The sequence below is a fragment of the Lycium barbarum genome, chromosome 8, assembly GCF_019175385.1.
Source record: "Lycium barbarum isolate Lr01 chromosome 8, ASM1917538v2, whole genome shotgun sequence".
NCBI classification, from domain to species: domain Eukaryota; kingdom Viridiplantae; phylum Streptophyta; class Magnoliopsida; order Solanales; family Solanaceae; genus Lycium; species Lycium barbarum.
The window spans coordinates 112,778,073-112,796,698 of record NC_083344.1 but is presented as its reverse complement, the minus strand read 5'-3'; the positions used below and the strand labels follow the sequence as shown (position 1 = coordinate 112,796,698).

The 18,626-nt window shown below is 37.3% G+C and overlaps 1 protein-coding gene across 1 annotated transcript in view; it reads right to left on the bottom strand.

Annotated features, from left to right (window-relative positions):
* LOC132606757 (regulatory-associated protein of TOR 1-like) overlaps positions 1–17,116 on the bottom strand; it is a 30,301-nt gene extending 13,185 nt beyond the window's left edge. The window contains exons 1-16 of the mRNA XM_060320381.1: positions 16,562–17,116; positions 12,519–12,621; positions 9,620–9,702; positions 9,344–9,502; positions 9,150–9,266; positions 8,895–9,055; positions 8,022–8,176; positions 7,785–7,929; positions 7,628–7,706; positions 7,400–7,501; positions 6,323–6,406; positions 6,116–6,226; positions 1,704–2,057; positions 1,425–1,611; positions 499–618; positions 32–421 (exon numbers count right to left, since the gene is read on the bottom strand). Coding sequence (XP_060176364.1) covers positions 32–421; positions 499–618; positions 1,425–1,611; positions 1,704–2,057; positions 6,116–6,226; positions 6,323–6,406; positions 7,400–7,501; positions 7,628–7,706; positions 7,785–7,929; positions 8,022–8,176; positions 8,895–9,055; positions 9,150–9,266; positions 9,344–9,502; positions 9,620–9,702; positions 12,519–12,621; positions 16,562–16,843 — 2,632 coding nt within the window. The 5' untranslated portion in view covers positions 16,844–17,116. The remainder of the gene's footprint in view (positions 1–31; positions 422–498; positions 619–1,424; positions 1,612–1,703; positions 2,058–6,115; positions 6,227–6,322; positions 6,407–7,399; positions 7,502–7,627; positions 7,707–7,784; positions 7,930–8,021; positions 8,177–8,894; positions 9,056–9,149; positions 9,267–9,343; positions 9,503–9,619; positions 9,703–12,518; positions 12,622–16,561) is intronic.
* Between the last annotated feature and the right edge of the window lie 1,510 nt (positions 17,117–18,626).

Genomic DNA, 18,626 nt, shown 5'->3' with positions numbered 1-18,626 from the left:
CTCCTAGTCTCCTTTGAGTCACTAAATATACCTCCGCTCATGTCAAACCAAGAAGACGATCGATTCAATCCAGCAAAACTAGGGCTAGGGGATGTTGTGGATTCAACAGTTGACTTGACCGAGTTTTGGTCAATCCCAATAATCAAAAGCACTTTCCGGCCAAGACCTGCAACGCGAGGTGATGAATCCTTTGACAAGACACACATGGCCAGCACACACTGAGAATAAACTGAATTGTCTAGTGGCCTGGGTCTTTTATGATTAACAACACCATTGGTAACAGCATCACCCAATCTTCCAGAATCAGAATGATGAGAAGAACCATCAGACAAAGGAGATCCATGCATGAAGCCAGGTGTTGCAACAGGGCTGCTTGTCGAGACTCTACCGTCGCGAGAGATAGACTGACTGTCACCTGCCACTGTCAATAAAGGAGCATGAGGAGATGGAACTACATTTCCATGTGGAACACAATGAGTTGCGTCGTATAGCCACTACCTGAACTCTTGACCGCAAAAGAAGGCAAGGAAGTCAGCATGGAATTAGACTGAGACTTCAAATATGCAGCTGCAGCCGACTTCAGGTGTTTCTTATGCCCAAAGGCAAAACGTGCCAAAGCTACAACAATTGAGCAACATGAACTAGCTAAGTAATATATTGTGTACACACGAATAGATCAGGCACAAGATAAAGAGGAGAGGAATGAGGGGACACCAGAGAATTAGACGAGCTATTAAGGGAGTAGATATTTGTTGGCATGCATTATATCTCATGCAAACATGTATGAAACAATTGTCAGCTGAACTATATTTATTCTTTTTGACAATGATAGAGCAAGCAGGGAGAAAAGTTTCACTATTCTACACTTATTTTCACCAGCTTGTGCGCACCTCGACTATTTCTCTGGGTACCAGCTACCTCTCACCAGTACAGATACCTAGTAATTCTGCCCACCAAGGCTTGGGCAGATGGGAAGAAATCCTAGTGTTTTTGGTCTCTTCTCGGATATGAACTGGAGATCTCATGGTTCTCCACCCACTTCATTGACCGCTACGCAATACCCTTGGGTACTACTTATTTTTTGCTTTATCCTTTCTCCTACTTTAGAGCAACTCTGAAGTTTTTGAACAAGTGGTATGCTATTAAATAATGGTATCATTCAGCATAAGGAAGCCTCTTTAAAGTGAAAGATAAACAAAATTCATAGACTGGCCAGATTTAGTTCAGAAGGTGTCCTCAAGATAAACAAGAAACATAATAGCGGGCTGTTTTAGATTTATCATCAAATTTCTACTATAATGAAACCTGCAATATTCTCATCTAACATAAAGAAAGATCAAATATGGGACAAATCAGAAAGCAGGAACCGTAAGTGCATCACAAAGAAAGGTCCCTGGGGTGGGATTAATTCAGTAAAAGCATACCAACAGCAACCTCAGCTCGTACCAAAGGGCTTCCATCAGAAAGACCACTTAAAAGGCTCCTCATTATGACTTCTGCCCTAATTATTTCCTCATCGTCGTAGTCTTCATCCTCTCCAATGTCATCCCTAGATGTATCAAATACAACATCAAGTAAAGTACCCAGTGCAAATATAGATGCAGCTCGTACCTGAAATAAATTGCTCTTTAGTCGACGTCTGAAAAAGTAATGGAGAACCACAGTAATAATAAACCAACTTGACATATAATTTAAAAATAAACCTCAGGCTGCGATTGAGAAAGTAGAGGCACAAATATTGCTGGTGCATCTGCCTGCAAACCTCGTACTTGTGCCTCTGTGAAATCCTCCCAGAGCTTTCCTAGACAGAGGCACAGCCATTGAAGAAACAGTGGTTCAGTTTGGGCATCATTAGCGATTGATCCCTGAAGATGCTTCAAGCAGACATTGATAAGCCCCGCTTCCATACACGCCACCTGACCCCGTCTGTGACCATCAACAATTACTGCCAAGACAAATGCAGCCATAGCCCTTTGCTCTGGATAAGCCTCAACACTGTCAAGAAATCTAATGAAGTATACATGTCCACCATCCTTAACAAGGTCAACCTGGCAAGACTGGTATCCCAAAGAAAGGGGTAATCTCATGAATATTAAACTAAAAGTGGATTGACAAACACAAACAAAAGGGGATAGTAATCTAAGATAGATGCCAACACGAAAAATCTGAAAGAAAATAAAGAAATTTGAACGTTTTAACATTATATAGTTTCTACACAGTATAATCAAACAAAAGAAAGAAAATGCACAGTGAAAAGCACTAAATGAAGGAGAAAAGAACATACTCTACACTTTCCACAACTAGATCAATAGATTCAGGTAACATCAGAATAAACAAATAGATAGCATTCAAGATAGTTCAATATCCTAACAAAACATAAAACACAAACTACATGCGTAAATCTAGTGGTAATAACGTCCGTTCCAACTTGGTGCTTGGTTGATGGAGCTGGCTGAAGGTTTTGTTTTCCGTTAAGTTTCATTTCTTAGAAAAGCAAAGTATGTATTAATTAATTTGTTTGTACCCAAGAGCAAAGAAATTTAAATAATCCAAAGAGTCTGGAACTTGCTTCCTATTGGTAATAACATGGTGTTACAAGCATCCAATGGGTTGTATATAAGATCACAAATAAAAAAGAAAGTAAGAAGATAAAGAGGAAAAAGGGCAGAATTCAATTGGAAACCACATATCCATGAGTGTTCGACTGCCTTCGTTTCACAGCTAAAATTGCTTATATGTGCTGAGAGAGTGGTTTTTGTTTCAGAAAGTAGTATTATTGATAGAAACAGCACTAAGAAAGTGTTGTCAACAGGATAGTCTAAAGATAATAGCTCCCTCTACTGTAAGCTGTAACACATATAACCCAAATAGGATCGCTGAAATGGAAGGGCACTGCAAGATTGCTTTGCTATATGAAGATACCTACCAAAGCAAAAGGTAAATTTTATCCAACAACTGTGAAACCAGTAATGTAACACAGGAGTGACTGTTGAGCATCTATACAACAACAGCAGCATACCCAGTGCAATCCCACAAGTGGGGTCTGGGGAGGTTACAGCGTACTCAGACTTTACCCCTACCCCTACCTTGGTAGGTAGAGATGTTGTTTCCGATAGACCCTCGGCTCAAGTAAGGGTGAAATACAGCAATTATGAAAACGTAAGTAGTAACAACATCAGGGTAGTAAGAAAACAAACCAGAAGCGACGACAAGTAGCAATAGAAAACTAAGAATAAAAAATACGAGAATACTGAAATAAAAAGACGAGAATAATACCGATCCTATTGAAAAGGAAAATAATATTAATCCTGCTACTAGCCTTATACCCTAATCCTTGACCTTCACACCCTCCTATCTAGGGCAATGTCCTCAGTAAGCTGAAGACTTGTCATGTCTTGCCTGATCACCTCTCCCCAATACTTCTTCGGCCTACCTCTACCTCTCCTCCGACCCTCTATTCCCAGCCTCTCACACTTTCTCACTGGAGCGTCTGTGCCTCTCTTCTAGACATGTCCGAACTATCTCAACCTCTCCTCCTGCATCTTGTTCATCACAGAGGTCACTCCCATCTTGTCCCGAATATCTTTATTTCTGACCATATCTCTCCTAGTGAGCCCACACATCCATCTCAACATCCTAATTTCCGCAACTTCCATTTTCTGAACATGAAAGCTCTTGACAGGCCAACACTCCGCTCCATACAACAACATAAGTCTAACCACTACTCTGTAGAACTTCTCTTTTAAGTTAAGTTTTGGTGGCACCTACTTATCACACAGGACACCAGATGCGAGCCTCCATCTCAACCACCCTACTCCAATATTGTGTGTGACATCCTCATCATCTCCCCATTACCTTGGTTATAGCCCCAAGATACCTGAAACTCCCTTTCCTGAGGACGACTTGTGAGTCTAGCCTCACGTCCATGTCAACGTCACTTATCACTGCGCTAAACTTGCACTCCACGTACTATATCTTAGTCCTACTCAACCTGAAACGTTTAGACTCCAGTGTCTGTCTCCAAACCTCCAACCTGGAGTTCACCCCGCTTTGCGTCTCGTCAATCAATATAATATCATCCGCAAATAACCCGCACCATGGCATCTCTCCTTGAATGTCACTCGTCCAGACATCCAACACCAAAGCAAATAAAAACGGGCTAAGAGCTGATCCCTGATGCAACCCCATCTTGACCGGAAAGTGCCCTTAGTCTCCTCCAACCGTTTCTTACCCGGGTCTTAGCTCCATCATACATATCTTTGATCGCCCTAATGTATGCTACCGGAACCCCTCTAGCCTCCAAACATCTCCATAAGCTCTCTTGGGACTTTGTCATATGCTTCTCTAGGTCCTTGTTGAGCATCTATGGCCCAACACATTTGCAAGATAGAGTATTCTAGAATGTGAACATTAAGATGTTCATACAAGATTAAACAAGATCATAGTAACCATGTTCAACAGAACAAGTAACATACATAAAGGATAAAAATGAAAGATCGTCTAAGATGTACAATGTTCTACGCAGACCACCAAATGCACCCAAAAGTGATACAACAATAACAAAAGAATGGTAGACCTAATTCACATAATAGAAAGGGTGTCTCAAAAGACCTACGATCTCTCAAAATCCTTATCAGTTTGGCAAAGAATAGGATGCAATGGAGAAAAAAATCCAAATAGATAATACTGACTAGTTAGGATTAAGGTTTAGCCATGTTAAGTATCCCGCATAGGTGGAGGAATGGGTTGTTTGTCTCCTTATATGGTCTTTGGGCTATCCTCACCTCATGAGCTAGCTTTTTACTATTGAGTTAGGTCCAAAGTCCAATTCTTAACAGGTATCAGAGTCATGCCCATCCATCCTTATTACTATGTGTCCCATTATTGGCCCCCAATATTATGTTGTCTACGCTCCAGTTGGTGGGCTTGGTGTGCATTTGGGGGGGGAGGGGGGGGGAAGGAAGGGGTTCAAGTGTCCAAAATTGATTGAGGAATAGGTTGTTTTTCTCCTTATATGGTCTCTGGACAATGCTCACCTCATGAGCAAGCTTTTGCCATTTGGGGTTGAGTTAAGCCCAAGATTCATTTTTTAACAAGTCGTTTTGGCACGCTTACGCGGCCTGGTGTTTCCCTAAGAGTTAATTCATTGAGTATTTGAATGAAATGGGTCTAACGGAGCAGAATGAATATTGAGCATCCATATGACCAACCCCAACTAATTTGCAATGGGGACGTAGTTCTTATAGTTGCGGAAAGATCGGCTGCTTTCCCAACACATCTTATATTTAATTCTTTCAAAAAGTTTCCATATTAAACACAAAGTGCTAGCATTTCATATACCCTTATGCTGCTTATTTATCCTCGTCTTTCAGCTGCAGATCACATCAGATCACATCGAGAAATTTCCACCCCCAAATGGGTTAGTGAAGAATCCCAGATCTGCCAAGACATGGGCAATAGTGTTGTCAAATGCGCGCTCTAAAGCCTTGAAACAAGGCACAAAACATGTTTGAGCGCTTAGCCTCGCTTAATGTGCGTTCAGTGTCATTATCGGGGCTCTAAGACGTACTTTTCCTTGCCAATGAACGTCTCCTGAAGAGAGTTGACATAACAATTGATATTTTATCGTATAAAAAATCAATTTCTTTGTTCACATATTTGTTATTCATCCTTATTATTATTATTATTTATTAGTCTTACACTAAACATATATATTTGTATTTTTTTCTCCTCCACTAAAGCCCACGCTTTATTTGTGCTTTGTGCTTAAAGCACTAACGGAGCTTAGAGTTGTTTTGCGCTTTTTGCTTTTGATAACACTGATGGGCAGTGCAGGAACAGTTGTTCTGATGTGCACAAAAAAGCATCAGCTCCACATGCTGAGCCCCCAAAGTTTTTACTGGAGTTAAACATGCTTTGTGTAATGTAATCCAGGTGAAGCACACTGCATTTCTTGCACTCTCAATTCTTTTGATTGTATCTATTATTTTTCAGTGATGGTAAATAAGTTCAGAAAGAGATTGCAAAACATTTATATGAGAAACAAATATATATAAAAATGAAACATGGGAAATTTAATATTAGAATAATACAGGTGATAGAACAATTTATGTACCTTATCAAGGGCAAGGATCTTCGTCCAAATGAAGACAAGAATTTGCCTAAGCTCTGGAGTCGTGGTTTGCAAAAGCTTTAGAACGTAAGGAAATATTCCAACTGACAAGGCCTGGAAATAAATTTGATGACTTAAGTATTACTTGAAAATTAGATGCAGCCAGGCTAATTAACAAGAAGCTTGAAATGCACTACCACCAAGAAGTACCAGATCTACAGCCCAAAGTCCCATATCAAGAAATCTTCCAAGAAGAACCAGTGCTCGAAAACGGTGGCATTGACTAAGTAACACCTAATAACAAAGAATAACCTGGTTATCATCTCCTACAAAGAGAAAAGTGCACCAAAACAACAAAGCCCTGGAGAATGTGAAGACAATTAGTCTCAAAACAAAAAGTGAAGACAACCTAATAAATAGGAAAATATATTAGAAAGATAATTAGTAATCAGGCTGTATCCTATTACTTTCCAATTTCTGTATCCTTCCGTAGAGTCAAGAGCATATGCACCAAGTGACTCCGTTTCTGTTGGATAGGTAAAGCACCGACTAAATCCAGACACACTTGACAATAAATAAAAGAAATGTGCTCACCCAATGAACAGTACCAACAATCCTTCAAGCAAACCCTACAGAAAAACTAAGATGATTGTTTTGACTGGACACTAACATTACTAAAACCAATGCTTCTGCTGATTTACCCAAGATACTTTAATCACTTGCCTTGTGTAATTTGGTTCGGCAATAGTAAGGACATGGGTCACCCTAGAACTGACAAAAACAGTACAATAATCTGCCATAGATTGTTAGATTATTTGAGGGGGGGGGAAAAATAGTATGGAAAACATGAAACAACCCAATTATGCTGAGAGGAGTATCCAATATTTGATGGCATTTTAAGTAATGTATAAGAGGAGAGATTAACCATTCCTCACATAAAGACATGACATTCTGGTTTTTTTTTTTTTTTTGAGAATGAACATTCTGGTTATTTATCCTCTTTAAATTCTGAGAACATTCTATTATTCAAAATTTTAGCATGATATGCAGAAACTACTTCTATTTGAACAAATTTAAGCAAATCCCGAGAGGTCAACAACTGATGCCTCATCAAGGAACAATAAAGCTAACAACCAAATGTTTTTACTCCACCTTTTCACCAAACAAAGAAACAGAAGTCGACAATAGTGTGGGAATGCGGAAACGTGCATTATTTAAAACGACCATTGCATGGCAAGAAGAACTAAGAATGGCCCTTCATGTCATTTGAACCATAATATTTCTTACCTGTAGCACAATGGGCAACTGCTCTGGTGGCTTTTTATTCTCCGATCCATGGTCAAGCCAAACCTCAAAAGCTGTCAACTGTTCAGTGAAGAATGGGCTAGGCTGAAGAAATCAAAAGATGGGAAAATTTTGATCTTGAGAAAACACATGGACAAATATTTCAGAATACAGACCAACTTTTAGGAACTAAATATACACAATCAAAGGGACAATAACTCATTATCCCACCTGAAATTCCACATTCGGATCATCCAGCAAAGTTGGAAGCTGCAAAAGGCAGATTTCTGCTGCCATGTCCCAAGCATCCCTGTGGAACAAGTACAGGCCCCAAATGAGGGGAAGGTAAAGCATGAATTTGTGTAGCTGAAGTGTTTCATGTAGTTACCACATGTGGTGCTGATGAGTAGGTGGTAGCATTGGGTATGAAATTGGTGAACAATTTGCAGATCGCATGATTCTTTCAGCAAGTAAAAAATTTCTGAACAAACTAGCAACCAACAGGTCTTGCCTGAACAATCTCTGAAATAGATCTGTGGCTTCCAAGCTTACAGATTAGAAAGAATGTAAAACGCCAAAAAGGAACTAGGAAAACTGCATCAATCTAACTAGTCTATCGCATTACCACGTGGTAGAACATTCCAGGCAATTGTATCAGTTACCGCAGTGAAAATCCAATTCAATTCACCAAGAGGTGTCTTTCGATCTGTTTGGCGGCCAGGAATTCTATCTATCAGAGAATAGTCAAGTGACTCACGAAGCAATGACCGTGTGCAAAACCTAACAGCCAAAAAAGAACAATTAAGTAGATATGAAAAAATAAAAACTAGTTATAACAAATTTGATAGAAAAGTTAAGAAAAACAGAATAAAGAACAGAAAAGACTCTTATGAATAAAAGATAAGTCATAATTTTTTAAATGAAGTGACAGCTTATCTAAGAATTCTGACATAGGTAAGCACAAATAACTAAGAGTATACTCGGACATTTGGAGTGGAAATTCCCTAAGACAGTATTAATCCTATTGCAACAGTTGGCATAATAAACAACAACCATGTGGTTCCTTTGGGTATCAGAGAGACTTGTCCTGTTTCAAATATTCTTTTGGTGAGAAAGCTATTCTGACTTTCCATATATACGGTTAGTAGATGCAGAACAGACATGATAACAACAACAACAACAACCCAGTGAAATCCCACAACGTGGGGTCTGGGGAGGGTAGAGTGTACGCAGACCTTACTCCTACCAAGGTAGGATGGCTGTTTCCGAGGCAGAACAGACATGATGTTTAAGATAAACTACAGAACAACACAAAGAGAAAAAATCATAATATTCCATCAGTCGGGGACCAAACGGACCAAACCCACTGAAATGAAATGCCAAGTTTCCCAGTATTGCAGCTAGATTGCCCCATTGCACAATTGGACAGGTTTAACAGAAAGTGGGAAGAAAAGCAGAAAGGATATAGGATAAACAACTTTTGCTGAGAGCATGTCACCATCTCAATGCCATTTTGATTGGCGTTGTGAGGCAGGAAGTGAAAACATCAGCAGGGAATTCAGCACTCTGAGGAACCGTCTCATGTGCTTCACAGGCAGCAAGCAGAATACAATCTCTTGTAGAAGGGCCAGAGGCACTAGAGGCAGTCAAATTTTGGAGCTGCATTAAACAAATGGCTTTATTAGAGTGTGAACTCAGCAGATGGATAGATCACCTCATAATTAAGCATGTAATGCGCTATTAAAATGTGTACCTCTATAAAGGCATTAACGATCATCCCAGCTGCTGAGCAGTCAAAGACATAGATTGAAGGTGTCTTTAACCAAGAGTCCAGGTCACTGATCGGCAATGGGATATACTGCGTATAACTCTAAACCAGATGTCCCAATAAGAAAAGATAGATATTGCAACTTGCTCTGCTAAAGCAATTTGAGTAAGAAAGAAAACCTTATTAAATAGCCAAATTTCACCATTGGGTGTTGGTTTTGGCACACCATGTCCATTATAATGGAACAGAACTCGTTCTGACTTGGCATACTTTCGACATGTTGTGCAAAGTTTCTTAAGTTCATCAACAGTAGGATCCAAGGAGATCTTGTAGCGTGCCTAAATATAGTAAGATATTTGGGTCATTATAAACAAATGACTGATTATCTTACCACAAAAATATAGCATAGACCTTGTTCCGCATAATATCTATAAGAAGAAAAACATTTTTCTTACCTTGGGTTGCCACCTCTCATATTGTTCGTTCAATGTTCTCCCAATTGTTTCAAGAGCTCTCTGAGGTGCCACAGAAAATGGATCTGTCATACGGGAATAAGAGTAACTCTGAGTAAGTACCAAAGTCACTGCTGGACGGAAATTTTCAAGCACTAGAATTTGAAAATTGCTGATTGCAACTAAGAGGTAAAGTCTTAACCGAATTCATCCAATATCCCCAAGAAAATATGAACTGCTTACTATGAAAGCTGGCATAGCTGATACCAAAATATATTCAAGTAAAACAACAGACTAAGCCAAGATGTACTGTCATCAACTATTCTCCTACACTCTGTTGCCATTGCAGAAGTGATAGCATAAGCTACAAGCATACGGAACTCCATTATACTTCAAAGGTTCCCAAAGATAAGCAATTGCAGAAGTATGGCTCAGAACCTTCAACAAATGTTATGCGAGGGACTGAGAGCTCTGAAGAACCTGCAAAGGTTATTATTCACAAAAGGAAGGGCAAAAACAGGGGGCGAGGGATTCTTAGGGGTGCAGGAGACTAATCACATTCGAAGGTCATGAGAACTACAACATTGATGATAAAATGATGAAAGGACAGATGATGGGGTAAGAATTGGCAGCACGGAATTGAGGTAGGAATTTGTCAATGGAAGACCAACTATTGAATGAAATCCAAAGGTAAGTAAAAGTGCAAAATGACTCAAAGAGAACAGAATCTACAAAAACAAAAGGAAAGAAATGGGAGAATTGCCCATATTGCTATTGGGGAATGGACATGATGGACGAAAAATCAAGAAAAATGCTGTGAAAAGAGAGCACTGGAAAGCTATTCAACAACCCCCAACCCCAAAAAAAGAATTAACCGTAAGCACTCTACTCGTAACAAAAAGTTGAACAAGAGCTTACTAGGAGAGGTCTATTTTAGGTGGTTTTGAAGATTCCAAGCACTGAAGCAGAGGAGTCGGAGAACTAAGAGTGAGGACCCCAGCAAACATGTTGGAGTTCTAGGGTGGAGTGAGCTATTCTGGTTGGAGGTATTCAAAGTAGTAAGGCTCCAAAAAATTAATTGAATGGTGCTTATCTGAATGATTCGTCAGATTCTATCTATCTGAAATTTTGATAAGATAAATATTTATTGATGATACAGTACTAAGAGTGGGCCACTACTGTACCCTTTAAACTGATGAATTCTAATGAATTGCCCGCTTCATGTACATCATCAGTTTTGTACCAAAAAGCTAACAAAAACAAGACATATCAATTTCAATTTAATTACACATTCCTTTTTCCCTTCAAAGGTCATTGATTCCTTTTTCCAAATAACACAATGCAAGCAGGGCCTGTTTCCAAGAAAGTATTAATATTCCAAGGCCTGATTATTTTCCAGCTGTGTGGTTCTTCTTCAGTTGCTTTTGCTTACACACTTTCACTTTAGTAATGTTACACAGTAAGAACAAATGATTAGCATCTTGATTCTCCATTTCGCACGAAACATGTCTGCTCCAAATATACATCCCCTTCCTTTGTAGGTTATGTTGTGTCATGCATGCCTCTTTTGCCACCCGTCAGTGAAACATTACACCTTGTATGTGCTTCCTTGCCAGTTTGTTAGTGAAGTCCGCCTTCCTGCCTTAGCTTGTAGCAAGAATATTCAGGGAGCAGACCATTCTTTTGATCCAGGCACCAGATACCATCAGAGTTTTGTGTCAAAACAGGAGCTTTCTCCAAACCCAGTACGAACAGGGTCATCCTACCAACCCCCAATCATTGAGGGCCTACTAAAGAGAATCCCATCCCTGATCATTTGCACAGTATGTGCCATGAGCACCACTTACTGCTTGTAAAACTGTATAATTCACAACACTGATCTTCAAGATATGTATGACCCCTCCAAGATCCTGACAGAAGTAAAGTTTCCTTCCAGCTCCTAATTAGAATGTAATAGTTGCTTATGATTCTTTCAATAACTGTCAAATATACTTCCATAGTTCCATAAACCAGCTGCATGAGGCCATGTAGCAGATATGTACCCCCCCCAGCCATAATTTTGCATTGATCACGCTTCTCCATAGGGCCTCTTCTCCAAAGAACCTCCAAAGCCATTTGAATAACAGAGTTTTATTGGGTAGATTCTGGCTCCTAATTCTGATAACACCCTGTCTCTTTTTCTGTCATTATAGATTTCCAGCTCACCAAGTTATATATTATTTTCTCCTTGTTCACTTGCCATAAGAAGTCCCTCCTAAACTTTTCCAAACTTCTCTCCATCTTCCTAGCAACTGGAACAGACACATAGTATATGTGGGTAGGACATCTAGAAACCTTTCGAACTACAAGGTAGGTGACTTCCAAAATCTATTGGCCCTACCCTATAAGCAGAATAAAATTTTGACAGACCAAATGCTTGAATATGAAATCAGAAGAGGGCATCAGTAAAAGCCGTCTACCAAAGGTGTTGAGTAGAAAGGTCTAAAGATGTGCTTTTCACTTGGTTAGCAGTAAGGGAGACCATTCTCACAACGAAAACCTAGAGGAAGAAAGGACGACACAAAAGCTTAGGAAGTAACCCCTTTGGCACTTAAGGGGGTTGTATGGAGAGAAAGAAACATGAGACTTTTTGGAGGGTGGATAATACTTTAGTACAAATATTTTTTGTTGTCTTTTGGTTCTACTCAATTTTTGGAGCACCAATGAGGTCCCAGTTAGGATAGATGATTCGGTATTCTTTGTAGATAATCTTATCTTTCTGTAAACCTTTTACTTTTTGTATGCCCTCGTATACTGGAGATTTTCCCATCACGTCAATAAAATATTTACCTAGTCTAAAAGTAAGGAATAGTAGCAAAAAGAAGAAATACTTGTTCTTTCAGAGAAGGAAAATTTAGCATACCAATCCAACACTGCATTCGAGCACAAGGAGATATCTTTATTACATCAGGTGGATCAACACTGATGTTCAAACACAAAACAAGGGCAACACATCCTGTCTTCATCTGCAAGAAATTTTGCATGCTTAGATGGACTAGATGGTAAAGAAATCAAACATTTATTTATTACATGAGAACTAAGCCCAAACTCTGTAAGACATTAGCTAGCTCAAAAGTAAGATGGAAACAAAAGTTCTTCAAGTACTACATATGTAAGATTTTCTCTTTTACATATCTCTTTTACATAAAGAAACGAGCAACAACTGGAGAAGGGAGAGGGGCAAGCCCATTATCCACTGAGTTCTGAACCATGTGCCAGAGGCTCTCAGGGATTTCTTGGTTATAAAAAAAGACATAAAGCAACAAGCAACAGGTATAAAACAAATCTAATCAAGCATTTAACAAATCCAACTCTAATCTTCAGACTACTGTTGTGCAGCAAGAACAGCTCTAGACAACCTTTTTTATTTTATTTTTGCCTAAATAAAGCAGCTCTAAACAACTTTTTGTGCACAAGAAGAAAATGATCACATCTTAAAATCACTTTCATTTCATGGTAACTTGAGTTGTTGAAGATAGTAGTAACAAAAGCATCACAAGGTTAAAGCATTCACAACAGATTCTTGAGTAAGCCCAACTTAGTAAAAGTCAGAAAGAGCAAAAGATAAGAGAAACTGAGACATCAGTTTATACTTCATAGTAGCCTCCTCTTCTGGTGTCACCAAGCTTTATTTAGATTAGAGGTCCAGGTAAAACCATGACTTTTTTCACAAAGCTTTTTTCCAGGTGTAAATCGCAACAAGTGGAAAATATAATTCCTATATAATCCATCAATATGTCACAATGGGACAATTGCAGATTTCTGTACATCGCAACGCTGGACTTTGAATCTTAGAAGGAATACTAATGGTTGGGAAATGGAGAGGATATGTCTCTTGCTACAAATGCTAAGCAACATTGTTTTGGACGACAACAAAATAGACTCTATTAGTTGGAAGGGTCACCCCAAAGGTATTTTTTTCAGTTAAAAGCTGTTATAGTAAGCTAGATTTTAGCAACAACAGCGAGTTGTGGCCTAGGAAAAAAATATGGTACAGCATGGCACCTATAAAGGTCTCTCGCTTCTCCTGGATTGTGGCTAGGGAGGCATGCCTCACACAGAAGAATATCCAAAAAAGGGGTTCTCAGCTGTGCAGCAGATGTCCATTGTGTGAAGAACTATCTGAAGATGTTGCCCACCTTTTTTTTGAATTTCAGGGTATTAAGTCAGTTATGGAACATGTGCTTGTCAGTTTTTGGTATGACTTGGACCATGCCTAACTCCGTCAGAGAAATCCTGAAGTGGTTGACCAGGGAGGGTTTGTGCAGGAAAGCTCAATGGACCTGCAACACTGTTCCTCAAGTTATCTGGTGGTCTGTTTGGCATGAAAGAAACAGCGTAAATGTTTTAGGCAAAAAGAGAAACATGCAGCGCCTGAAACTTAGATGCATTTTGTTGATCGCTTTTGGTCAAAAATTAGTTTTTTTTTACTAGATGTAGATGATATTTTAGACGCAATAGCTGATTTGTACAACTTGTAATTATGTGTTGCACTGGCTTAGTGCAAATATTTGGTACAATATATTAAGCAATTATTATTTACCGCTGACTCATATTAATAAACTATTGTCAAAGAACAAACCAAAAGGAACTAATGGTTGGCTTGCTACCAAGGTAGACATTGTGGGACATTGTGGAACAGAAAAAATTCACTTTTAATTTGACAGACAAGGAGAGGATTTATCCTTGAACCAATGAACGTTACACTAAACTAAAATCCAAGAAAATCTTGAGCAGAAACTAATAACATTCCTTAAAGATAACAAATTTTAAACTACAAATTTCAAACTATCTCAATCAAAAAGGGGAAAAGGAAATGAAGGCTCGAATGACAATAGTATCAATACTGAATTTGAGCAGAATGAGAACAGAACATTCATATGACTGATTGCAATTAGCTTGAGGCATAGTGATAGATTTAGGTGAAAGTTGAAACTAAAGATTTATAAGCAGATACAAAAGATTGATCTTTTCTTTTGGACAGGTGACTACTAAAAATTCAATCTTTATCAAAAAATTGAAGCAGCCACTAATGCTTGCAATAGGGTGGGCTGTCTACATCACATCCCTTGGGGTGTGGCCATGCTGTGTACACTGGGCTACCCTTTAATACTAGAATTTGATCTTTTATTTTGGCCAGGTAAATATTAAAAATTCAATCTATATCAAAAAATTGAAGCAGCCACTAATGCTTGCATTAGGGTAGGTTGTCAACATCACATCCCTTGGGGTGCGGCCGTTCCCCGAACCCTGCTAACGCGGGATGCTTTGTGCACCGGGCTGCCCTTTTATACTAGAGTTTGATCTTTTCTTTTGGACAGGTATACTAAAAATTCAATCTTTATCAAAAAATTGTGGCAACCACTAAAGCTTGCATTAAGGTAAGTTGTCTACACCACATCCTTTGAGGTGCGGCCCTTCCCTGAACTTTGCTAACGCGGGATGCTTCATGCACCGGGCTGCCCTGTTATACTAGAGTTGTGATCTTTTCATTTGGACAGGTAAATATTAAAAATTCAATTTTTATCCAAAAAAAAAAAAAAAAATGAAGCCAGCCACTAATGCTTGCATTAGGGTAGGTTGTCGACATCACATCCCTTGGGGTGCGACCCTTCCCCGAATCCTACTATCGCATGATGCTTTGTGCACCAGGTTGCCCTTTTATACTAGAGTTTAATCTTTCTTTTGGAGAGGTAAATACAAAAAATTCAATCTTTATCAATAAATTGAAGCAACCATTAATGCTTGCATTAGGGTAGATTGTCTACATCACATCCTTTGAGGTGCGGCCCTTCCCCGAACCCTGCTAACGTGGGATGCTTTGTGCACCAAGTTGTCCTTTTATACTAGAGTTTAATCTTTTCTTTTGGACGGGTAAATACTGAAAATTCAATCTTTATCAAAAAAACCGAAGCAACCACTAATGCTTGCATTTGGGTAGGCTGTCTACATCACATCCCTTGGGGTGCAGCCCTGCCCCGAACCCTTCTAACGCAGGATGCTCTGTGCACCAGGCTGCCCCTTATACTAAAGTTTGATTCTTTCTTTTGGACAAGCAAATACTAAAAATTCAACCTTATACATTTAAAAACTAAAATTTTCTATCATCTGAAACGTTCTAAGAATGTGCTTCCAAATTCACACAATTTTCTCCAGAAAATTTACAACACTAACACCTTGTTTGGACGGTTGTTACCTTTTGTAGTGTATTGTGTTGTTAGTTTTAAATACAATGCTTGTTTTGATTGTTACTTAAGTTTTATTGTATCGTATCGTTAGTTAAAATACAATGTTTGTTTTGATTGTTACTTAAATTTTATTGTTTCGTATCATGAAATCTATCTTTATGTAATGACGAAAAGTCCTATTTTACGTAACGATCGATTTGGTGTGATCACATCGTTACCTTTTTTTTTTCTTCTCATTTTGTCTTTGCTTGTCATCTAATAATTGTTTACCTATCTTTTTATAGTAGCTCTACTCCGTACCCTATTTTTCTTGTAAGTTCATACTCGACTGATGTGTGGTATTATGTAATGATGGAAAAAGATACAATCTATCCAAACATTGCATTCATTAAAAATAAGTTATACTTGTCGTCGTCGTCATCTTATTTTCTTCTCAGTTTTCCTTTGCTTATATTTTAATAATATTATTTTATCCTTTACCCTTCTTTTTTTAATAACTCCACCTCATAAGTCATACCTTTCTTCCCTTATAACATTGTAAGTGTACCATTATATAACGACGGGAAACACTACAATCTATCCTAACCCTAACGTTGCATTCATCAAAACAATACAGTATCATCACAACACAATAAAACACAATACATTATGAAACGACACGTAACGACCGTCCAAACAAAGCATACGATGTGTAAATGAAAACAAAGCAACGTCTTACTCGGTCCTTAATCCGCCATTTGGAGACCAAACCAGTATCAGCCGGTCCTGAAGGCACATAATCCTCGAACGCGTCATGTCGAAGCTCACAAAAACATACATTTTGTGGCAAATAAACCATACTTGTCGTCGTCATCGCCGCCGCCTTTCCATTATCAACGACAACACCATTATTACTAATACTACTAGAACCAGCCTCCAAATCCCTAATATTAACCCTATCTACATTTTCGTGATCCACAACAACAGCTGTTTGAGAAGTCATTAAATCTCCTAATGTCATTCAACTCTAACTCATTAACAGAGTTAATAAAAAGGTAGGGTTTAAGGAGAAATTTAATTTAATTAAAGAGAAATGGGGAGATGCGTTGTGGTTGAATTTAAATTTAATTAATTAATCAAGATTAATTACTGTAAAACTCAAAGGATTAATTTAATGAGGAAGAGGAGCGGATGTACAGGTAGGATGACGGAGAAAAAGAGGAAGAAGGAAAATACACAGTGCGGCTATGGGGAAAGCAACAAAAAAGGAAAGAAATATTATTGAAAATTATAAATTGAGATATTATATGCTTATATATTGCAATTTACTTCTTAGTATTACTAGTACTATTTTGAACAGCAACACAGGATCTTCTAAATCCTGTGACGGAAATTCCTATACAAAAAAGAAAAGTAAAAGAAAAATTAAAAATTAAAAATCGAGATATGTTTAGATGTTATATTCCATTTACCTCTTAAAAATGTATTATAAGTACTATTTGAGTGCATATTTTGAATTTCAACACGAGATTTTCTAAATCTTGAGATGGAAATTTCTATGCATTCTCTTTCTATTATTATTACTTGTTCTATTCTAAATCACTAAGAAATAAATAAAAAATAAAAATAAAAACCTCCTGATTTTATTTATCAATAAATACCGAATTATTATATTAAAATCAAAAATCTTGATAATTTAATTTTGGTATTACATATTCAATACAGTATTTTGACATTCGGCATTTTAAAATATTTAGTATTCAGTATGATATCTAACATTTTTTAAAAATATTGAAATACTACATATTCTATCGAAATACTTAATTATATATGTAATTTATACATATTATATTATTATATTGATAACAATAATTTATTTAACTTAAATATATTAATAAAGTTGCCTAAAATTCTGAAATCCTTCATACTAATAGATTCATTATTTTACTACTCCATTAAATATAAACTAAATTAAATATGTATAATTATAAACAATACAAATATGTAAATATGCAATTATTTCCTTCAAACACTTAACACTTGGGCAATCTTCATTCATTTCAAGCATGAAAAGTTTCCCACCATTATCAAAATTATTTTTCTCATTGTATGTAAGTTAAAATCAAATAAATAGAGATTAGCAATTTATTATACCACATAAAGAGAATTTCAAAACTTAAAAATATTAAATCATACTGAGTTAGTTCAATATGGTAATGGTAGAACATTTTTTAAATAAACATTAAAATTACTAAACAATTTTTTTAAATTATACCGTATCGTCCCATAAAAACTCCTAGTATGCATAATTTGTTATATACCGAATTATCAAATTGAAATTGAAGATTTTGAAATACAAAATGTCAATTTTTACAATTATTTTATATTAATGATAAATAGATTAAATTTATGTTATAAAATAAATTAAATTGTATTCCAACACCAAGTAGCCTACGAAATATTAAAATGTTATGTTTCTTTTTGGTAATTTGTTTTCTTACCAAATTATCTGTGTTCCTAGTTGAGAGAGAAAAAGAAGGAAACAGAAGAAGAGAAGAGGGAAGAAATTTAAATTCGAAATTTGAAATTCGAAAGTGGTAATGATTTTTTAAAAACAAATTCGAAATTGTTTTTACCCAAAATTTTATGCCAAATATCCTATGAAATATCAATTTTTTTTTTTGTTTCTTTTTGATAATTTGTTTTCTTATTAGATATCTTTACTCCTTGTAATGAAGAGAAGAAAAAGAAACTAGGGGAAATTTTAAATTTGAAGTTTGAAATTCAAAAGCGTTAATGATGAT